The sequence below is a fragment of the Argiope bruennichi genome, chromosome 4 (genome assembly GCF_947563725.1).
Source record: "Argiope bruennichi chromosome 4, qqArgBrue1.1, whole genome shotgun sequence".
NCBI classification, from domain to species: domain Eukaryota; kingdom Metazoa; phylum Arthropoda; class Arachnida; order Araneae; family Araneidae; genus Argiope; species Argiope bruennichi.
In genome coordinates this window covers 111328098-111353768 of record NC_079154.1, presented here as the reverse complement: position 1 = coordinate 111353768, position 25671 = coordinate 111328098, and the positions used below count along the sequence as shown (strand labels likewise).

Sequence of the window (25671 nt, the reverse complement as noted above, 5' to 3'; positions counted from 1 at the left end):
ACATTAAATATTCATTCTTTTAAAATCAATGGTCACATCCCTTAAAAGTTATATTATATATATATATGATAAAATTATATATTTATTAATATGTTAATACGATAAATATAATTTTCTGCCGTAGAATTCAGCAAAAATGCAAAAATAAAAGTGTCAAGATTTTAAAGACACTTGACATTTATTAAGCTCAAGTAAAAATTAATATGCTTATAGTTCCTTTAAATTGACTTAGTTGAAGTTCATGATTTTTTTTATCAATAGCAGAAATGTATTATTTCGTAGTTCGAAACAAGCATCCTTATCGGTCGATTTCAATTCTTCAGTTGAAGAATACCATGTACCATTTTGAAGAACTGATCGCGCGAGAATTACTTCCATATTTTCTGTGGGATTCAAATCAAAAATTATGAATGGCCACATCATAATTGACATCACCACCTACACTACTATGCCAAAGATTTAAAGATATAGATTGAAAATTGTTGTGACGAAGAACCTAAACCTTTTCATCTAAAATCTTATCAAACAACAAATGGTGACAAATGTCCATTGTTAGTTTTTGATTTGAGCGCTTTCCTCATCACTGATGAAGAAAATTAGAGATGTCTGTCTGACAATCGTAAAAAAAACGTATGTGCCATCAGTTTCTCCCTACCACGCTGTCCGCAGCAGCTCGTTGTAATAATCATGTCAATAATATGCAAATCTGTCATTGCCATTTTAAATCCATTTTTTTTTCTGCCGCTGGATATTGCATTCAACAGTTTCTCACCAAGTTACATGCACGATTTGAGCTGCCGTAATTTAACTTCTTTATGGAATGATTGCAAACTTGATAGTAGAGATATTTTATGGTGTTTATATATATATATATATATCATAAAATCAAAATTCTTTTATGAATTGTTTTCTTTTCATTATATGTCTCCCAGCTGTATTTCTAATTAGAGAAAGAGAATAACTCTCAGCACATTTCTGCTGCGACAGTGATTCTTTAACGAGATTTTCACTTGAAGTCATCACTATGAGACTAATCTTTATAAATTTCTCTTTTCGACCGATGTGATGCAGCCAAAATTTTTAATCCTTTGAGAAAATGATATGGACTTCTTCTTTGCTATTATATTTTCAGTTTTTTTCAAATAAAACTTTCTTATATGAGTTCTTAGATGTAGCTACTTTGAATTAGCATCAAATCAACCATTCATTTCTAATATACTGTTACAAAATTTTTCTTCTACAACAAATACCGCTAATCAATTATAATAATGTAACGCATTTAATTGCTATAGTTCAGCAGCTTCCTTGCTGTCTAATCCTCCAAGACCTTTATTTGTCGGCGACTCCGACTCATCTCACACTCAACTTTTTACAATACACACGACTTCTCACTATCCACACAACTTCAGAGTGCCCGCGGTCTTTTATAGCTCCGGGAGGCGGGGCTTGAATCTTCAGACCAATCAGGGCGTACCTAGGTGTATCTTAGTTCCTACTGGATGGATCGTGAAGCTTCTCGAACTTTCTAGTAGTATCCATTTAGTCGCCAAATTCGTCGCCAAGTCGCCAAATGGTCGCCAAGCTCTCAGGTCATTGACGCACAGGACAGATCTTACAAAGGGTTTTAATGGTGACACTATTTGTGCCGGGTAGCAAAATTACAGATTTGTAACAATACCTAGATATTGTTGATGTTCAAATAATGTTTGATATTAAAGCCGTGTTATTTTAATAGCTTTGTAACTATTCCATTTATTGCGTGCATACTATATTATATTATATTATATAACCTTCCTGATGGAATTAAGTCACATGAGAACACTTTCTAGTTCAAACTGAGAATAAATCGAGAAATTCAATTTTATATAGATTTCATATATTCGATATCATATACGTTCTCCGCTATTCTTGGAGAAAAATCACAAAGTTTCGCCAACATAATTAAGATTGCATACAAGTATCCCTTTGATTTCACAATACAATTAAAAACATATATCTTTTAATCGTGCGTTGCCTTTTGCGATATTGTAACTTTATATTCTAATTTCTCGCTATCCATCAGTGGTGGATAACTGGTTCGTCATAAATATTGGAAGTATTTCATTTCAATAAAGTATCTTATGGAAATTAGGATGTACATGGTTAACGAAACAAATTATCTTTAAGCTTTTATGCTATTTTAATAACTGAAGTCTGCTCTGTTAATTGTGTACACTGATCTTCCTAATGGAATTTGTTCCGATATGTCTCAATGTCATTTAAATCGTGACTAGCAGGACAATCTATCTAGTGATAATTAAAAAAAATAGATTATCCGGTAAATACTGTAAATTCCTCTTTTTAAATTTTTAATGTAAACTACGCAGAATAAGCAAAATCTTTCTTTTCTTCTATAATTTTAGCAGTGGAAGAAAATTATGTAATTAAATGTTTAATCATTTTATGATATCATCGCAACAATAACAAGCATTATTAAAAATTATGCCGAAAAATATTCATAAAATTCTGGGAAAATTACCAGATAATTAAATTAATGTCGTTAAATTCTCTTTTTGTATTTTAAAATGGTGTAAAAGTTATTCTTAGGTAATATACTTAACACACGATTAACTGTAATTTATTAAAATCCCCCCCCCCAAAAAAAAAAAGTTGGGGGTGCATATTTTTCCCTTCTAAAGAAAGTTTGTACTCTCGGTAACTTTACTTTGTAATTTGACTTGTACAGCCCAAAATATACATATTTCTCTCCCCTTTCTAAATAAAGATGCATATAAAGCGGCTGGTTAGAATATTAATTGTTAAAAAAAAGAAGCTCAATTTCTTCAATTTTAAGATTCAGATGTATTTTGAGATCTAAGAAAAAAAATCCATCTGCTCGGAATGCTGAGGTTTTCTTTTTACTTTCTCATTTACTTAGTATAGAGAAAGTACAGTAATCATCAAAGAATTCGAACTTGAGATTTTGATGAATCTTCTCTTTTTAGACCTCCCTGAGATCGAAAAGCACATTTTTAGAAAATGCCCATCCGTCTGTCTGTGACAGAGATAGCTCACAAACGCTTTGAGCTACACTTTTGAAATTTGGTATATGGTTTTTACACAAAATTTGTTTATCAAATTTTGAGTAAAATAGGATCAGAGAAAATGTCTGTTTGAATATAAGTTAACACGATAACTACATAACAAAGAGACCTAGATAGATAAGATTCGGTATACATATTTAACATTTATAGTGTAGATAGCTATCAAATTTTGAGCCAAATCCAATAAGGAATTGATCTTCTGTTGGTCTGAACTTTCTGGAACATCTAAACGCGATAACGCAATGATTTAAATATATCATATTTGGTACGGGGTTTTGTGACTATAAGTGGTCCGCGGTGCCTGTTGGTAAGGTCTCGACTCGTGAGCTGTAGGGTTTCAGATGGAGCCGCGGTGGCCTGGTGGTAAGGTCTCGGCTTCGGAACCGGAGGGTTTCAGGTTCGTGACCCGATTCCACCGAAGAACTGTCGTGTAAGGGGGTCTGTTGCACGTTAAATCCGTCATGACCAAACGTCCTCCCGATGGTGTGGTGAGGAGAAGGGGATGCCAGCTCAGATGTCGTCCTAATCATCTGACCGCGGTTCAAAATGACGAGGTTCGTCCCAAAGTAGCCCTAGTGTTGCTTTAAAACGGGACGTTAAAATAACTAAACTAAACTTGTGACTATAAGTGCAGTTTTGTCTCAAATTTTGGTTTTAATCGGTTGAGAAAAGCGTGCCTAAAACATAATTCGGTTTTTGGTTAATGTTAATCTTGAGTTAGGAATTAAATGCCAAATAATTTGCCAAAGATGTCGCGATAGATTCATGCCAAATGTTAATATTTCGTAACTATTGTACGCCAATGCCATGTAAGATGTTGTCTGACATGACAAGTTTATTAAAGAATATGCGAGAAAGTTTAGGAGAGACCACCGCTGCTGTTAAATAAACATATACATAAAAAATCGGGTTGTGTATAAGTTGCTAATATAAATAAACTTAATTTCATCGATTTTAATATTTAGATTTTAAAATGTATAAAAAATTCTTGAGCCCGAAATGCTGAGTTTTTTTAAAAATGAAAATGAAATCTTTTTAATCAAAATGAATCTTTTTTTTTTTTTTTTTACATTTTGGTTTTTTCTTAAATTCCTTTTTTTTCCTACTGAATGCAACATTTTGCGAATTCGCCAAAATTCGCTTTATTATACACTTATTCACTCCATAATATTGATTTATTTCTTATTTGCTTTAGAATATTTCTAATATATGACGAATTCATAGAATAAGTAATAATTTAAGTGAAATAGTAGAAATTTGTATCTAAAGATGACCATCAGTATGATTTCGACCCGCTATTGTTGGAATTAAAAAAAAATAACTTTTTTTTTAAATAGAATGTTTGGTATCCGTTTGTTTAACCAATTAAATATATTAATGGTTAGAAATATAAATTACCATTAAACACTTCTTTGAAAAGCAAGTTTTAAACGCTGAAATAGTTCTATTGTAGATAATCGCGATGCAAAATGGAAACAAAATTTTTGCTTGTTTGTCCTTCAAAAAACCTTATGTAATACGACTCGTTTCTGACATTTTTAAGCTTCGAACTCAGAAGTAATTCTAGAAAATAATAAATACGCTTAGTGCTGTCATCCCTGACTTAATGAACTTGCAGCAAATAAGTGCTCAGAAACCCAGAAAAGTTGACACAACCGTGTAATCTAAACAAATAGACTGTTATCGGACTATGACAAGTTCCTCGTTCAAAAAGATTTTCATGTTTCTCTTGTCATATTCAGTGCTTTATGTCCAGATCAGTATCTATCCATCGTTACAAAGCATAATAAAATGTTCTCTGTTAATTAATACATCTTCTTTTCTAATTTTATCTTGTTTTTTCCTCTTTTGGGTTGCATCCTATTTTAAATAACCAGTGGGAGTGGTCTTATCGAAACTTTTTCACATACCTTCTAATAAAGGGGGTTATCTCTCTCTCCATTTCTGCTTAAAATTGTGAATTTTGAATAAGACAAAAAAAACTACGAATGCTCTGAATCTTATTTTCACTTATGAAAGTCTTGTGTTGAGTACTATAATAAAGAAAAATGATAATCACACCTTATTAAGGTGTATGTACACACTTGAAACTTCGAAAATCGTTCAAAATATAGAATATTTTTTTACTGCTTACTAGCCGCCTTTGGCAACCAGCCAGTTCACCAATCTTAATGTTCGTTAACATTTTAATAATTAAATATTTTATGCAATTTCTACTTTAATAGCTTCTTCATCAAAATATTTTAAAACTTCAAATTTTGATTATCATATAATTCATTCATAATATTATAAAGGCCTTCAGTCATAACGTAATATGTATCTCTCTCATTTTCTGTTAGCACCCGTAGAATTTATGCTTTAAATTAAAGTGGAAAGAATTTATCTTTAATTAATATAATAATATTTTTTACTGAAACAAAGCATTTTTTTATAATCTGATTACTGAAAATAGAGTCACTCAGCGTTTAAACTTTATGGGCACTAAAGAATATCTTTTTAAATTTATGTAATATCTCAAGACTTGGTCAACAAAATTTTCTTAGATTCATTATGAGCAGATCGATTAATTAACAATGTTTAATTTTAAATGCATCAAACATTAAGAAAATAAACAGAACCGATTGAAATAATCCGCCGAAAAATTGAAACCCTAGCCTCATTACTGTTGGGAGAAAAAAAAACTGAAGCCTTTCTCGTTTGGCGCTGGGGATAATGGAAGATTTTTTTGGCCGAAAAGTTGGCGGTGGGGAAAATGGAAGATTTTTTTGGCGGGAAAGTTAGTTTTTAATTAATAATTAAAATTCTAATTAAAAATTCGAAAAAAGAAACACCAGGTGCACATTCCCAACCTCCAAGGTATACATGTACCAAATTTGGTAGCTGTATGTCAAACGGTCTGGCCTGTAGAGCGCCAACACACACACACACACACACACACACACACACACACACACACACACACACACACACACACACACACACACACACACACACAAACATTGAGCTTTATTATAAGTATAGAATAATGTTCTATGATCCTTTAGCCTTTCAAACGATACCAAGATTTTGTCAATATTCGAAATATTTCTCGAGTTATAATTATTTTTCTTGAGGTGCTTTCATTAAAATATCTAGTTACGGTTTTTTTTTAAAACTCATTTTATGAAGAATGATATTTTTCCACTATGTTGCTTCATTCAAACAATCATAACTCAACAAGAAATGAACCAAATACAATTATTTATATATCAAAATAATTTGTATGAGATAGCGGATGTTTTGTGCCTCAATTAAAGTTATATTTATAGAAATAAATTTTTAATAGCTGTTTAAAAGTTAAAATAACAGAAATAATCTCGCTTTTTCTATTCATTGTTGATGAAAAAATTGTTAAAAAAAACTATATATTTTTATAACTTGATTGAGGCAGGCAACATGAAGACTAATATTAGGCATCATTTCCAACTAGAATTGTGTGTCTGTACAAATTAGAATTTAAGATATCATATTTCAAAAAATATGCTAATGACCGAACAGCATTTTTCAGTTTTTCTGCGCATGCGCTGCCTACTTGCCGTCTTATAACTGGCTGAGTGCAAACCCGACAAAAGAGAAAGTAAGAAGAATAAGATAAAGAAATCAATAAATTTTTTTTAAAAATTTAAATACTCATTTATGTGAAAGATCGAAATTAGGGAATGTCAACATTTTTGAATGAATGTCATCACTACCCACCAGAAAATTTCAAAAGGCGATTGTGTACATATTGGCATTCATCGGAGAATATTGACATTTGCCGGATACTATACTTTCACAGCAACAAATACAAAATGTCCAAATTAGCGTGGCCCAATATCTAATGGCTAAGCCGTTAGTAATAGACATATATCTTCAACTGGAATACATGGAATGTTCTCTACGAAAGACTCTCGCGTACTGTCAAATATAGGTTTTATCCCCTTTCCTCCATCTAAAATTGCATTGGTGGATGATTGATCTATGATCTATGAATATAATCTATCATGATCTATGAATATAATCTATCATGATCTATGAATATAATCTATCATGATCTATAAACATAATCTATGAATATAATCTATAAATATAATCTATGAATATAATGTATAAATATAATCTATCATGATCTATGAATATAATCTATAAATATAATCTATGAATATAATGTATAAATATAATCTATCATGATCTATGAATATAATCTATAAATATAATCTATGAATATAATCTATCATGATCTATGAATATAATCTATAAATATAATCTATGAATATAATCTATCATGACCTATGAATATAATCTATCATGATCTATGAATATAGTCTATCATGATCTATGAATATAGTCTATCATGATCTATGAATATAGTCTATCATGATCTATGAATATAGTCCATCATGATCTATGAATATAGTCCATCATGATCTATGAATATAATCTATAAATATAATCTATCATGATCTATGAATATAATCTATAAATATAATCTATCATGATCTATGAATATAATCTATCATGATCTATGAATATAATCTATAAATATAATCTATGAATATAATCTATCATGATCTATGAATATAATCTATAAATATAATCTATGAATATAATCTATCATGATCTATGAATATAATCTATAAATATAATCTATGAATATAATCTATCATGATCTATGAATATAATCTATAAATATAATCTATGAATATAATCTATCATGATCTATGAATATAATCTATCATGATCTATGAATATAATCTATAAATATAATCTATGAATATAATCTATCATGATCTATGAATATAATCTATAAATATAATCTATGAATATAATCTATAAATATAATCTATCATGATCTATGAATATAATCTATAAATATAATCTATGTATATAATCTATGTATATAATCTATGTATATAATCTATGTATATAATCTATCATGATCTATAAATATAATCTATCATGATCTATGAATATAATCTATCATGATCTATGAATATAATCTATAAATATAATCTATGAATATAATCTATGAATATAATCTATCATGATCTATGAATATAATCTATAAATATAATCTATGTATATAATCTATCATGATCTATAAATATAATCTATCATGATCTATGAATATAATCTATCATGATCTATGAATATAATCTATAAATATAATCTATCATGATCTATGAATATAATCTATTGCATGAATCTAATATTATTACTCAATTAGTTACAAGAATATGTATTTTTAACGCCTTTGGGCCGGCCAACTGACCCCAAAACTTTATACGGAATTACAGTTGTAATCACAAGACGTCACATCGAATTTCATTGATATAAATCATTGTTTTATGAGTCATTGCATTTAAATGCATGCGAAAATATATAGAGATTGTCAATCGCTTGGTAGATTTGCTTCGAAATTTGTTTAGTATCTATATTTTAGATGCTAAACCTGGATATCAAATTTTTATAAATCTAGCCTTTTACGTTTTGTGGTTACAGAGTTCACTTGTTCTTCAACATCCAGCCTGAATATAGAGTATATATTATTATTTTGAATGAATATATTATTTTGACAGGAATCTAAAAATATGGCCGAAATTCTGTTTCCTAAAATTTCAGTAAAAGTATTTTTGAGTTATTTGGTTCATAGGTAGACATGATGTCGAAAATGTGTTTTCTGATACGTAAATATTCTTCAATTTCTCGAGTTCGAATTTTTTGACAAAGTAATACTTCCTCTCTATTTCGTATACGAGAAAGTAAAAATGCATTAAATGATATTAAGAATTGTATTTTATGATATTTGAGTCATTTTTTTTGTCGTGTGACAATTTTAAGCCAAATTTTTGCGCAGTAGCTTCGGAGGGTAAAGGCCCCTGAGCACCCGAGGGCAGAAGTCTAACTTCTAGCTCAAATGAAGATAGCACACACACACTCGCTTGCACAACCCCTTTTTACAGGGGGGGGGGGCTCATTCACGCACCTCACAGAGAGGACACAAGGAAGAGAACGACCATGCCCGAACCAGTACTCGGAACGCCTAGATCACGGGGAAGACGCGCTACCCCTAAGCCAGGACGCCGGCCTTTGAGTCAATAAATTAACATATAAAAAATTGGAATTTATAAATATTTTAGATGCCTCCTTGATCTTATAATTTATTAAAAATTGGTTGATACCCTAAAACATAACATAAAAGAGTAATGTTGTTTTATGACAAGAATTCAACAAATTATAGATGTTTAGCCTAAATGGGGACAGTCTAAAAATTTATTTTAAGCAGCAGTTTGAAAATATGAAATGTATGGAGGATACTAAATATATCATTGCGTTTTATTAATGGTTTATATATTCAAAAGAAAAATATGAAATAATATCCAACTTGTACATCCAGAACAACAGAAATATAATACAGCGTTTTCAATTAAAAATTCAATGATGGAATAAACTAAATCAATTTTATTGCAAAATAAAATAATATTTAAAATACAGTTGTAATCAATTCAAAAAACTGAAAGTGAAACTCACTTTAGGCTAATATTTTCTCGAAAGGATTTCCTTCTGGTGAAATACAAAAACGTACACATGATATGAATTCTTCTTATACATTATTCAATAGAGTTGTTGTAACGGATTTATAACAAAATGATTCGGATTATCAGATATTTTCGATTCGTGGAGGCTCTTTCGTATACTTCATTTTTTTAAGTAATCTCAAAAGAAGTAATCTATTGAACTTAGATCTGATGATCGTGGAGGCCATTCACAAGGACTTTCATATCCAATGATGTTATTTCCAAATATATTGATGAGAAAAGTACGTGGCTCGAAAAGGCTATGAGATGAAGAACAAAGAATACAAATAAATCCAATATATGGTTCCTAAAAAGTGGTCGTTGCAAATAGACTGTGAGAATTTTATAATTTTTGTTTATAATTTATAATTTAATTATTATTTTTAATTAATTTTTTAATTGCTTATAATTTAATTTAATTAATTGTTAATTTTAATTTATAATTTTAATTGTGAGATATGCGCACAATTTTTTTGGATTAGCATGTCAGTTTTGCTGCAATATAAAAATGCTACCATCTTACAATTCACTTTTTTCATATTGATGTTTAAAAATTCATAAAAAATTTTAAATTTATGTTATTTTATAACATTGATTTAATGATTTTATAAAATATGATGATTTCTTATCAGCGAGTGAAATTTTTTTTCAGATACGTATTATAGTTACCTAGATATCTCTGCAAGTTCATAAAACTCATTTAATATTGGTAATGTTTTTCAATTCCTACTATCAGTTCACACTCTCCCTATATATATTTATATATCTTGTTCAAATTTTCAATCGTTAATAAAATACTTTTTATTCATCCACTCAAGTTCAAATAGATTTTTTTTAAACTTGCAGTGGATGACATTTGATGTTGATACAGTTTTTTTCAAATATTAATTAATTAATTATTAAATTTAATTCATTTTTAATCCTTTAAATGGAGTTTTAGCAGTTTGTAAGGAAAATTGAAATCAACAGGCTGTAGCTCAATCGGTAAAATGCAAGGATTTCAGTATTTTTCACGTGGAGGTGAAGAATCCGAGTTCAATTCTTGCGAAAGTAGGAATTGACTTAAAAAATTTTCTTTTATATTTCTTGTTTAGAGCCATGCCACTCAAAAATTTATCATCAGAATCCCATAAGATTTTATTGAGAGATTAATTTCCTGATGACAACTTGATTCAACAAAATGATAGCCTAATGGAAAAATTTTGAGATAGTAATCATTTAATTATTTTAATCAATTTGATTAATCAGTTTTCTGTTTGGAACAAACTTGTTCTTTTGATTCATTTCTATGGATACCAAATTAGTGAAGAAGCGATAATAAATAACAAAGTTACAAAGGTGTTCCTTTTTTTTTGTTTTTTTGTTCTTGACGACTGTACAAACGCACAAAATGTAAATTACAGTAACAAAAGATTTGACATACAGACATTTTTTAATGAAAAAAATATTTAAACAAATAAAAAATAAATTCTCTCAAAGAATGAAAATTAAATTTCCGTTTACGTGTTGACAGCTGGCGTGTGTTCTGCAAGCCATAATTATCGTTTGCATTTAGAAATATAAAAATTTCCTTTTTTCATTTATGAGCAGCTGAGCTGTGTACATTTCCTCACTGATATTTAAAATTATAATTTCAAATAAAAGTATAATTTTTTTTATTAAATCGTACGCAAAAGATAGTCTTATAAAATGTTAATTCGCAAATTAGAGTATTTTTTAAATAAAAAGAATTTTTAAAAAATGGAGATAGAAAATAGAATAGAAATAGATAGAATAGAAAAGAATGTTTAAGAAAAAATAAGTATGCATTAAATTTTTTTTCAAAATATTTATGATATCTCCTCATGTAAAATATTCGAAAAAGTAAGGACTTAGTAATAAGTTAATATGTAATTACAATTTGTAAAAAAACCCCGTTCAGATCGTTATCGAGGTCGCAGATTTAGATGTGTAGCCAATGGTATATATATATGTCTATTCTCCACACCTGCCCCTAGATGACACTTTCAGACGGAGTATATGTATAGTATAGACGGAGTATATGTATCTTTCGCTCATAGGAGAGGCATCACTACTTTATGATAATTCACTAGCCAACTTGAAACTATGTGATATTTTATTCTTCCATGTTAAGTATGTGTGTGTAATTTGATGTTTTGTGAGTCTTGTGATGGGGAATCTAGAAAAAAAATTTGGTTAAATTCGATTCCCCAAGACCGGTGTTTTCATCTGCACAATACCATGAATATCTTTTCACTACAAATGTAAAATTTTCTAAAATAGAGATTTCCAATGTTTCAAAACTCAATTATTTTTAATTGTAGAATAGCGGAAGTTTTATTTTTTAAAAGATTACAGCAGCGAGAGCATTTTATTAAACACTAGCCGCCTTTGGCGACCAACCAGTTCGCCAATCTTAATGCTCGTTAAAATTTTAATAATTAAATATTTTACGCAATTCCTACATTAATAGATTCTTCATCAAAATATTTTAAAACTTCAAATTTTGATAGTCATATAATTCACTCATAATATTATAAAGGCCTTCAGTCATAACGTGATATGTACCTCTCTCATTTTCTGTTACCCCTCGTAGAATTTATGCTTTACATTAAAGTGTAAATGATTAATCTGCAGTTAATATAATAATAGTTTTTACTGAAACAAAGCATTTTTTTTAATAATATGATTACTGATAATAGAGTCACTGAGCGTTTAAACTTAATGGGCACTAAAGAATATCTTTCTTAATTTATGTAATATCTCAAGAATTTGTCAACAAAATTTTCTCAAATTCATCATGAACAGATCGATTCATTAACAATGTTTCATTTTAAATGCACCAAACACTAAGGAAATAAAACGAATCGTTTAAAATAATCGGTCGAAAAGTTTTAAAAAAACTACTTAAAAAATGATGTACTTAAAACTATAAGCATATACAAAAAAATATATAACTAACATAAATACAATTTAATTACAAAAGCATAGCACTAATCTAAAAATAATTTAAATCATCCATTGATAACGTTGTCATGGCAACAATCAGAACAGAATCAAGTCCGCATCCGTTGAAATTAGTTCTCAACAATCAGAACACAATGCGCATGCGTAAATTTTCAACGCTAATTATATTAACGTAAACGCGTGAATTTTCTACGCCAGTTGGGGTAACGCTACGCAGATTAGAAATTTTTAAATTTCCTTTATTCTGTGTTATTTTAATTCAAAAGTACTTCAGAATGAATCTGAAAGATCGATTTATTAACAATGTTTAATTTTAAATGCATCAAACACTAAGAAAATAAACAGAATCGTTTGAAATAATCGACCGAAAATATGTTAAGCCTGTTCTTTTTAGCGTGGGGAAAAAAAACAACTGAAGCCTTACTCATTTGGCGGTGGGGAAATAAAGATTTTTTGGCGGGAAAATTAGTTTTTAATTAATAATTAAAATTTAAAAAAAAGGAAGCGCAGGTGCACATTCCCGACCTCCAAGGTATGCATGTGCCAAATTTGGTAGCAGTAGGTCGAACGATTTGGCCTTTAGAGCGCCAACACACACACACACACACACACACACACACACACACACACACACACACACACACACACACACTGAGCTTTATATAAGTATAGATAATTGATAGGACTCGGGAACGGTATAAAAAGTTAGATCTCGATATTTTTTTAGAACCATGATTATTGATTCACACAACTTAAAATATAATTTATACCATCATTAAAATAATTTTACAGCTGGAACTGTATGTCACGATAAGAATTTACGCTTTATTTACAAGGTGACTGAAAGGTATTTAGCTAAAAATTAAGGGTGGGCAAGTCTAAAACATGCATGTTGTTTTGCAATAGAGCAACAAAAATGTAAAAGCGTGCCATTACAAGCGTATTTTGCTAGTGAATTAAGTAAGAGAAAAGGGATACACCAAATAATATGCATTACATAGATTTAGCATAATACACATATTTCAACTATACAGACACATGAGGTATTTTTAACATCAAATTGGGACAGATATTGAAGACCTGCTATTTTCCTGTTTTGTTTATTAAGTGCATGAACCTTCTTCAAGATTATCATATGACATTACATTTACATAGAAATGTAGTCGCCGCTTTATCGAATATCTAATACACTTTGCCTGAACGCGGTAAGTTCGTTTTATTATTTCTCCTAGAAAATAGGCTATCGATTACAAGATTAAAAGGATACGATACATATCATTTGTATTTTGTAATACTTTAGCATCTGGCAGTATCTTGATTGGATTGAACAAATCTTTAAGAAAACTAAAGAATAACTATTTATTTTTTTTGATATATCGATATTTTATCTCAATATCTTAAAGGATATTATTAATAAATCCGACACACATATACATAAAAGCAGAAATATGATGAGAAAGTAAAAAAAAAAAAAAGCTAGTAAGATTGCCTAAGATTATGGAACAATAAGTGGGTACTTTAAATTCTTGAAATTTCGACACTGATATAAAAATACGTTGTTAAATATCGCGGCAAACAATGGAAATGGTTTAAACTTCAGTGCAGCATTGAAAAGTATTGTTAAAAATTCTCTAAAAAAATACATTTTTTTTTAAAAGAATTCTAAAAGAAATGGACATTAATTGCTATCAGTGAAAAATAGACATTGATTGCTAGCAGAAAAAAAGATTTTTGAGCGATATAATTCTCAAAAATTGAATTACAAACACCTTCTGAAGTTTTATTCAGTTTTTAAATTTTAATTAAAATAAAATGCTAAAAAATGCTGTAATGGCATACTCAAATCCTGTGTGCATATATATATATATATGTCAAATTTGATAATAATCTCACTCTCTTAAGCATACACACCATGCATTAACGTTTATTAATCGATTTATAGATTCCAAGATGTTTTAGATATGTCCTCTTTTGAGAAATTTCCATGTTATATAATTCGAAGTATTTTATTCTATAATACTATTCAATGTATAATAAATTCAAAGTATTTCATTCTTTTCTAGGAGCTTTTCTCATCCCCTACGTAATAATGTTGGCCGTCGGTGGCATACCTCTTTTCTACATGGAGTTGGCCTTAGGACAGTACAACCGGAAAGGAGCCATCACCTGTTGGGGAAGAATAGTACCTCTCTTTAAAGGTGGGTGGGAATTCTACCGATACAATACACTTTATTTATATTGCATAAAAATGAAATTTACGCTGAATAATTTTGCATTGTAGTGAAGATTTTTAAGATAAACCATCAAACAAATTGTTTTACCTAAATATGCCGTTATGCATAAGAAACTTTTAACAATCTTTCAAATATTTAATAAATATATACATATATATAATTTTGGTGGTTTCTTTGTATAATTTTAAATGTCGTATCACCAGGTCGGCATCGATTTCAACCACGATCTATGCTTGGAGGACATTTAGTTAATTATAAATGAGAATATGCTTTCTTCATTTTAGTCTCATCTTTTATTTGTTATTTTTAGCAATATATATTTAATTTTCGTTTCATTATCGGCCTCCTAACGAAAAAAATATCTCACGATCCTAGATCTAGGAACTTTATAAGATCTGGGAGCCCCGGGTTCGAGTCCCGGTTCGGGCATGGTTGTTCCTCTTCTGTGTTCTATCTGTAAGGTGTGTGAATGTGCTTCCCCCCCCATGTAAAAAGGGGTTGTGCAAACAAATGTGACGCATGAATAGCTAAATCGTGCTCTTTGTCCTAGATAGTGCTACTGATAAACAAGAGACGCTCATCTCGGTTTGATTCGCTGACTTCGTCAAGTGGGCTTGTCAACTACAAGTGCCATTAGTAACAACAACAACATTATAAGCAAGTAAATGAAACTATACTTTTAGATTAATGTCTTCTTTGAAGCGGCACAAAGATTAAGAGATACGAATCTCTGAATTTTGAAAATCGGTTTGAAACGAGGTTGATGCTCAGTCAGGAGTTCCGCACAATAGATTTTCGCCTCATACCGGCACGCCTCATCAGAATTTGCCATAAGTATGAAGATTTAAAAACTCATTACTTGATATGAGGATTTAGCATCATAAGTTGCACTGTACTTTTATCCAAACTCGACACTAGCTTTCCTACACCCGAAACATGATACGATGAGAAATACAAAAAGAGTATAAAATAACTTTCTACCTCTGGAAGTATTTGCAGATAGAATTAATAAATAAAAATTAGATTTTATACACATGCATGAGAAAATGTATTAATTAAACAAACAAACAAACAAATAAGATGAAATTAAAAAAAAACAATGGGAGTAATCTACTCAAAACTCTCTATCGCATATTCTCTTTACCCCCGCATAAAATCGTGAAGTCTGAGTATAAGATGACGAATGCCTTCCACGGCATTAACGAATAACAGTCACGAAGATAAATCGTTCGCGTTAATCTAACATTTTTGCTGAAACTAATGCCCAACTTTTTGGCTATTAATCTCTTGCGTGCAGTTAACAAAAAAGTACCCAAAAATCGAATGTGTATTTTGAACATCTTTTTTTTCTTACGGATTGAAAGAAAATTGACGTAGAGCTTAAATTCTAATCATTAGTTCACGTACGAAATTCCATTTATTTAAGTTATAGCATTTTTGAGTTACAGCGCACACATGCACGGACAAGTACAGAAAACAGACTGTCAAACCATTGTTTGTCCCCCCCCATTGTCCAAACTTTTATACAGATCTAACTATTTATATGCTATAGCTGTATACCAAATTTCACCTATCTGGCTGTTTACATATATTGTAGTTACGTTCACTTGTACTCGGACAACCAGATAAATAGACTTTCGCTGAAAGGATTTAGTTCAAAATTTGATAGAAATATATAAATCTGGTGTTAAGTCTATACATCAGATTTCATCCATTTAGCTCTGGATTATCGCGTTCATGGACAGACAGACATAATATGAAAAATGTTGTTGCGGATTCAATGAAGTCTGAAACTTAGAAATTAATCAAAATCTCAAAAATAGTTTTAACGATGAAAGCACTTTTTATTTTTTATATGGAAAAATTAAAATTAAAATTAATAGCAAGAATCATCGACAGGAGAGATTTTGACGTTATCGGAAATAAAGATGTGCACGATGAGTTATCGATAAAGATGTGCACAGGATGAGTGCACGAGCAATGTGTTATGCAAATTTCAGTTATGTTTGAGCGATAAAAATGCACATAAATAAATAGCATGCAATATAAAAATACAGAAAATAATGTTTTGTTAATCATCAATAGGGTTAATAGTGTTTCCTAGTGCACAGAAAACATTTTCATTGCTGACCTTTTCTTCGGCATTTGTTATTTCTGATATTTCTTCTTCGTTTGAGAGAGATTCTTCTTTTGGGAAAGCGATTCTTTTTCTTCTTCCTTCTTCTCCTGATGTCCCCCCCCCCCATATTCTTCATAAGAGTGTAAAGCTTGGTCTGATTCAGTGCATAAGTTTCAGCTACAGATGTCTTTAAACAGAGAAAGTCATTCCATGGTCAACCTTTTATAATCGAAATTACTTGCTAATGATTGTTAAGTTCTTATTTTGAAAGCTATATTACAACGGAACATGGTATTTTAAACCGTTGTCTTATGAAAAATGAACAATATTTTAACTGACATCCCAATTTCTTAATGTCACCTTCACATTTACGGTAAGTCATTTGCCTTACAACAGATATGACTCCCACCAGAATCAGAAATGCAACTTATTTTCAGTAGATTAGGTTTCGAATCCATCATCTTCAAAGACGTGGATATTATTTGACCATCGCGTTTAACGGTAAATGCAAGAGTATATGTTCTTCTTCTACAGACGCTTTTGATGGATTCTGACATCTTCATTGACTGATGATCTGGATTCTATATGACGGCTGGTTAGATTTCGGACGACCAAAAGGCTTATTGTTATTTAACGGGGGAAAAAAGCGCTTCGCACTTAAAGCTTAAATGGTTAAGATTGGTAAGTCAACCATCTAACTCTCCGACCCGCCCTAAGGCACACGGATTTAAACCATAAAACTGAATGACCGGACCGCCGCAACAGCAATTGGCGGGAACTGTGGTTGAGTCCTAAGGGCCGTCACCGGCCACGGTACAACCCTCCCCGAAGGAAGTACGTCCCGTCATCGATGGGAGGAGCCAGATCCCCCACCTATTAGTGTGCCCTCCAGGGTGGCGAGATCCAACCACCATGCCGGAAGCATCTCATCCTCATTTCGAGGTGCCCCCCCGAGGGTCGGTTAAGATTGGTAAATTATAATATATTATTTTCGAGACATTTCTTGCGATTAGTATCTGGAGTATTCTTTGCCCACCCTTCACTACACCATTGATGGTTACAGTCAGAATAGAATGGAATAATTAATAGAAATATGAAATTTATACATAAGTGATCAGTTAAAATTTATAAATACGAATATTTTTTTTAATTATTTTTTGCTACGTAGATTTACTAAGAATACTGAATTTTTTTTGTATATGAAAATATTAAAATGAACATTGGTCTATTAATTAATATATTGATACTTAAAGAAAATGTATTAATTAATTATCAATATACAGTTAGGGATTGCAATACCGGTATACCGGGATACCGAATACTGGTATTTTGAGCCATTTGTACAATTTTGTAATACCGCTATTCACAAGTTTAAATACCGGTTTTTCGGTATTTACTAGAAATTTTTAAAATTGTCTCCACTATATGTTCAAGGATCGCCAACATAGCAAAATAGTATAAGTTTTTGTTTTTATGTCTCCCTAACGAGCGAAATTAATTAAATAATTAATAGCTTAATTAATTGCTTAAATCTAAATGAGCGAAACATGGATTATCCGTGAATGAAGAAATTGTATCCATAATGACTGATGGAGCAACAGTTATTAAAAAAGTTGGAAAGTTGATTGGTGCAAATCAGCAATTATGCTATGCTCACGGAATTCAGGAGAAATAGATGTATTATACCAAAAAAAATAAAGAACAGAAGAATCCAAATACTGTGGTTATAGAAACTTCGAATTCCAACTTTGAAGAGAGTAAGAGTGACAGTGATATTGACAATGAATATAAGGACAATGTAATTGTTGAATAAGATATTGCTAATGAGGATGAAATATTAACCCATCAAGAATTACTTCCTATAATTTATAATGTTCGAAAAATTGTTAAGATATTTAAACGTTCCCCTATAAAAGATGACATATTAATAAAATACATACTAACTGAAAATAAAACAGAATATATGTTAATATGAAATTTTAAAACACGTTGGAACCGTTTACTCCTAACAGCCCACATCATTAGATTATATATTACAATGAAAAATTGCAGGGAAGAAAGGCATATCGAAATAGAAAATTTCTTATGGTATTTACATAATTATAATGATTTTAAAAATGAAAATGAAAAGAAGAAAAGAAAATAACCAATTCAAATCTGATTAAGTTTAGAGTAAATTTTCTTAAAATTATTTACCCACAAACCTATCCACATTCAAAAGAATTCGGTACAGTTATCGAAGATTATGATGACACTAATGTCGATAGTGAAAAGGAATTGTCTCTTGAACAAAAATTAGAATTAGCGATAAATAAGAAAATTTCAAAGAACCAAAATACAATACAGAAATCAGCTATATCCAAAACCTTCCGACGAGAAATTGATTTATTTGAAGATGAGGGATTTAGAGGTAAATACTTGGAAAAAGTATATCGTGCATGGCTAATAGTACCACTAACTATCGTAGATGCCGAAAGAGCGTTTACGACAGCTAGTAATTTTTGCACAAAATTACTTTTCAGGCTTAATGACAGTACAATTGATGCGTTATGTTTTTTAAGATCACATTTCAAAAATTTGTAATAGTACCACAGACTGAATAGCGATATTTATAATTTTTTTGTGATTTAAATAAATAAGTTGTTCCTTTACTTTTTTTTTGATTCTTTCTATAATGTTATAATTTATAAGTTACAAATTATTTTTTGTGATATTTAACCTTTCTAATAAAACTGGCAAATAAAACAAAGAAACAACTGTGTTTTCTTCCTTTTTCTAAAATTTCTAATACCGGTATTAAAACCGGTATCAAGATCTAGAAAATACCGAATACCGGTATTGAAATTTTGGTCCGGTATTGCAATCCCTATATACAGTTAATCTATCTTGCATTGTAAGAATTTTTTTTAAACTTCAGTTATATACGCCGAGATTCCATTCCTCGTCTCTCACTTTCGATTCTAGTGAAGTCACTGCTGCTTCTAATAAAGTCAGACACTACCTAGTCATAAAACAAGCCATCAAGATGAATGTGTCATCTTCACGCTAACTTTCTTCGTGACAAATGGTTTTTCTCTTTTAATGGCATAAAAGATTCCCTCCTTTCGGGTCTTACGGCCTTGCAGCATAAATATTTTGACTGTTATGAATAAAGGCGGTCATTATTTCAGATTGCTTTTTCCGTTTTACACCTACTTTTTTGGATGAAACTGGATGGAACTAGATTGAAAACGAGGTTTGCAGAGCGGAAAAAAATGCCATATCCAGAAATTTGTGGAGTGAATATTTTAAAATATTAAGGGACCGTGAAATGATGATGGATGCTTAACTTTCTCACTCAGTGGTTACTTTTTAATGTTACAACTTTTTGCATAGAAATAAAGGAACGAAAAAAATTGAAGAAGGTAAAATATTATTGTTATGCGTGTAAAAAGAGGCAGCACTTGTTAGCACCCACACTACATAAGGTATATTGGGTGGCTTCTAGGTAATGAATTAAACATAAGGCAGTGTTTCCCCCTTAGTTGTTTGTATTTATACAATATGGACCACATTACATTTAGCTTAATACTATAATAAAGAGAACATGGAATTTCTTTGTAGATGAATTTTTTCAAATTTTTGGTTTTCTTAGGTGTTTGGCGAACAATTTTTGGGCTACTTTACTAATTAAGTCCAAAATTTCATACAAACTTAAAATTTTGAAGCCTAAGCACCGATAAATTAGAAGTGATGATATAGATTTCATTTGTCTGTTATAGCACTTTTGTGACACCGTGTTCATATACACAGATAAATGAATAGAAAATCTGTTTTTTGTATTTAATTTATTTGAAAATTAAATACAAACACCTGGCTGTTTTCTCATCATAAAATAAGGATCATCAATAAAATTGCGCAGATTCCTCTTACTGCTGTTAAAACTTCAAATATTTATTTTTACAAATGTCTTCGCATGTGAGAAATAGTGGATGGCAATACAAGACAAACTATGGCAAAATGTATTTATTGAACAATATATTTGATAGTCTTGAGCGGATTGTTATGAGAGAGGATAGAACCTGGGACCTTGTGGTTCGCAGCCGAGTAACAAGACCACAATACAAAAGCAATTGCTTGTGTATCGCATCTGTTATCTGGCTTATAAGTTTTACACCACAGTACTCTCCCTCCAGTGAGTCGTACGACTTGGCTGTTGAGTGGTGATGTATTAGCTATTGATTCTAATGCGCTTGTGCCCATTTGAGTAGCGCCAAGCGTTATGGCGAGCGTGTGTGGCTGAGTGGTGGTTGTTGCGTCAAGTGAGTCTGACGGCTTTTTGTGTTGCTGCGTCAAGTGAATCTGACGATTTTGTGTTGCTGTGGGTAGATGGCACCACAACAGCTGTACGAAGGTTGAAGGTTCATCGTCCGAGGTCACCAATGTAGCAGATTGTTACGAGCGAGGATAGAACCTGAGACCTTGTGGTTCGCAGCCGAGTAACAAGACCACAATACAAAAGCAATTGCCTGTGTTACGTAGCTGTTAACTGGCTTATAAGCTTTTCACCACAGACTCTTTCAAATCAGATACAGTATGCAGATTAGATTTTCATTCAACATAAATACACTCTTCATAGCATCACATTTGTTGATCATCCTCAAAATACGTAAAGGTTAAAATGTTTCATGATATAAATTACTTAATTAAAATTACTACGTTTCGCATTTATTCAACTTGTCTTCCCCTAAGCGTTACTAATTACCTTTGCCTATTACTTATGTGTCTTCCGCGTTACAATATTTGTTCCGAAGCAGTTAATGGATTTTTAATAAGCAAGTTGATTAATAATGCATTAAAGCTGTAAGGTGCTACTACTTATTCTTTTCGAAATGTTCTTGCGAAAATAATAATTATAATCATGAAATTTCGATTTTTATGTCGATTTCACTTTGGAGCTGATACTTTGAAATATCTGTACGTCGAATTTCGTTCTCACTTGATACTTGCATAATTGTTCGTATATCAATGAAAGTTATTTTACTGTCATCATGCATACTAATTGAATGCCTTCACTTCTATATTCTTTCCTGCCATAGGTATAGGATACGCTGTCGTTCTCATTGCATTCTACGTAGATTTCTATTACAACGTAATCATAGCTTGGTCTCTGTACTTCTTTGTTGCTTCATTCAACAGCGTGTTGCCTTGGACCACCTGCAACAACCCTTGGAACACACCAAACTGTAGGCAGATGACATCGCTAGTCGATTTACTGAATAAAACCAACGAGATCGTAATTAGTGATACCGATGAAAACATTCAGCAAGCAAGGACATCACCAGCAGAAGAGTATTTCAAGTAAGTACAACTTTTTCATTTTTTAAATGGTTATTTCATAGAATCCGTTTGATATGCAGGGTGATGGCGAGGTCTTTTTACAACTTTAAAAAAAATATTAAAAAGATAGTTGATAATATATATTAATCAAACATATGTCAAGACTTCAATTGCTTTTGGACGTGTGTGGCGATTTGAATGAGCGAGGATAGAACCTGGGACCTTGTGGTTCGCAGTCCAGTAACATGACCACGGTACAAAACTAATTGCTCGGGTAGCATATCTGTTAACTGGCTTATAAGCTATTCACTACAGACTCTCCCCCCAGTGAGTCGGAGGTGAGACGAACGATATGGCTGTTGAGTGGTGATGCATCAGCTGTTGATTCTAATGCGCCTGTACCCATTTAAGTAGCGCCAAGCGTTATGGCGAGCGTTGCGTGGGTGAGTGGTTGCTGCGTCAAGTGAATCTGACGACTTTGGTTGTGGGTAGATGGCACCACAACAGCTGTACGAAGGTTGAAAGTTCATCGTCCGAGGTCACCAATGTAGCGGGTTGTGATGAGCGAGAATAGAACCTGGGACCTTGTGGTTTGCAGTCCAGTAACATGACCATGATACAAAAGCAGTTGCGCGTGCAGCGTAATTGTTAACTGGCTTATAAGCTATTCACTACAGACGATCCATTGTCGGCTACATTCAGTTTGTAAACGCAAATATCTCTATACCTTTTTTCTGACTAGTCAACATTTGAAAGAAAGATGTAGATGACTCATAAGAAAGAAAGATACCATTGACCTAAATTTACGATTGAACAAGATCCATAGTATAAGTGGAAAGTTCGATTCTTTGAAATTCTTACAACTTATGTTTGATCATTCGAGACGTGTGATATCTAGCACTATATTACTGGAAAAGAGCTCCCACGCGACTGATCAGTTTTTGTAGCTCATGCATTCCTGAAGACATAATGACCATAAATCCTAGCCTTTTCTCCTGGCTAGTGAGTGGATTTCCTTCTAAATTTTCTCTCCTCTCGAAATTCAGAGATATATTTATAGTTAATTTCAAGTGTCAGATCACTTTAATTGATGTGATCACTTTCATTAAGGTGTGTGATACCACTTACAAGCTATATGGTTTTTTTAACCGCATGATTGTTATGACCAACTTCAGAGACTTTAATACCTGATTTGAAACAATGCTTCAAGAAAGATAAAAAATTCCTTATATGTATGGCCCGACATTCTACCATGAAACTGAGAATTTTCTGACCCAGTACAATTATTGAAAGATAAATAATCTTTTTTGTATAACATTTTAAATTAAACAAAAATACAGAGAAGACGCAAGATGCAGGTATTTTAAAAACCAAAATGATATTAATACACTATTATTTTACAGTGTAAATAAATTTCAGTGATTATTTTTTCAGTCGTGCAGTCTTAGAGCTACAAAATAGTTCTGGAATCGATGACTTGGGCCACATCAAATGGGAGATGTGTTTGTGCTTGGCAGCAGTCTACCTCATTTGTTACTTCAGCCTTTGGAAAGGCATCAGTACATCAGGAAAGGTATATTCACCATTTTGAACAAATCAGAGTGTGATTATTAAATAAACTTAAACTATAAATAATAAAGAGATACGTCATATTTTTCAACAATTATTTTATTTTATAACAACGCTGTTATTGTTCCAACAGTCAAGTTAGAGCATTTCTGTAAGAGAATATATTGATTTTGAGCAACATCTAGTTGATATTCCAATTTAAAATAATATTTTAAATTTTAAAAACCGTTGTTCTTTTTCAAATGTTAATATTGTATTTCAAGTCTTTTTTTTTTTTTTTTTTTGGATTTTTTTTTGAAATAAATTGTTCAGTACAATGCATGGATGCTAAAAACCAAGTTATTACTTTTTAGTCCGTTAGACTGCCGTTTGCATTGACACTCACTTGTAAACCTATATAAAAGAAGTTATGCCATTAATTTGGGTAAAACGATTAATAAATACATGGAGAAAAAGGTTTTATAAAACAAATCTAAGCAATTACCACCAAAAGTTGCCAGAATAGCAAATATGAAGCTGATTGCACGAAATACAGATTTAACCTTACAACGCAAATTCAAGATTAGATATTAGATAGCAACTCTAGTAATTCGACTAAAATAAATATTTTTCTAGTAATAAAACATTATTCTTGCGTTACTGATGTGTCTATCTGTTTAATATATATTATATATATATATACTAGCCGCCTTTGGCGACCGGCCGGTTCGCCAATCTTAATGTTCGTTAAAATTTTAATAATTAAATATTTTATGCAATTCCTACTTTAATAGCTTCTTCATCAAAATATTTTAAAACTTCAAATTTTGATAGTCATATAATTCTCTCATAATATTATAAACGCCTTCAGTCATAACGTAATATGTATCTCTCTAATTTTCTGTTAGTTCCCGTAGAATTTATACTATAAATTAAAGTGGAAAAGGATTAATCTGCAATTAATATAATAATATTTTTTACTGAAACAAAGTATTTTTTTATAATATGATTACTGAAAACAGTCACTGAGCGTTTAAACTTTATGGACACTAAAGAATAGCTATCCTAATTTATGTAATATTTCAAGAATTTGTCAACAAAATATTCTCAGATTCATTATGACCAGACCGATTGATTAACAATGTTTAATTTTAAATGCATCAAACACTAAGAAAATAAAACGAATCGTTTACAATAATCGGTTGAAAACAGGTTAAAAAAAACTAAAAAAACGATGTACTTAAAACTATAAGCGTATACAAAAAATATATAACTAACATATATGCAATTTAATTACAAAAGCATGCAACTAACTTAAAAATAATTTAAATTATCCGTTGATAATGGTTGTCATGTCCACAATCAGAACGCAATGCGCATGCGTGAATTTTCAACGCCAGTCACGGTAACGCAAATGCGTGAGTTTTTCTACGCCAGTTGGGGTAACGATATGCAGATAAGAAATTTTTAACTTCCTTTATTCTGTTTTATTTTAATTCAAAAATACCTAAGAATGAATCTGAAATATCGATTCATTAACAATGTTTAATTTTAAATGCATCAAACATTAAGAAAATAAATAGAATCGTTTCAAATAATCAGCAGAAAAATCTTAAGCCTAGCCTCATGACTGCTGGGGGAAAAAACTGAAGCCGTACTCATTTGGCGGTGGGGAAAATGAAAAGATGTTTTTGGCGGGAAAGTTAATTTTTAATTAATAATTAAAATTCTAATTAAAAATTCAAAAAAAGGGCTATCCTATCTTTTAAGTTAGATCAAACTCACACGGTGTGCAAATTTGATTA

At 31.1% G+C, this 25671-nt stretch overlaps 1 protein-coding gene and 1 long non-coding RNA gene across 2 annotated transcripts in view; one reads left to right on the top strand and one right to left on the bottom strand.

The window, feature by feature from the left end:
- Positions 1 to 25671, bottom strand: part of LOC129966702 (uncharacterized) — a 133722-nt gene that overhangs the window by 43325 nt on the left and 64726 nt on the right. The gene's annotated exons all lie outside the window — the stretch shown is intronic.
- LOC129966698 (sodium-dependent dopamine transporter-like) overlaps positions 1 to 25671 on the top strand; it is a 69952-nt gene that overhangs the window by 17608 nt on the left and 26673 nt on the right. The window contains exons 2-4 of the mRNA XM_056081218.1: positions 14710 to 14844; positions 22078 to 22339; positions 23753 to 23891. Of these exons, the coding sequence (XP_055937193.1) occupies positions 14710 to 14844; positions 22078 to 22339; positions 23753 to 23891 (536 nt within the window). The remainder of the gene's footprint in view (positions 1 to 14709; positions 14845 to 22077; positions 22340 to 23752; positions 23892 to 25671) is intronic.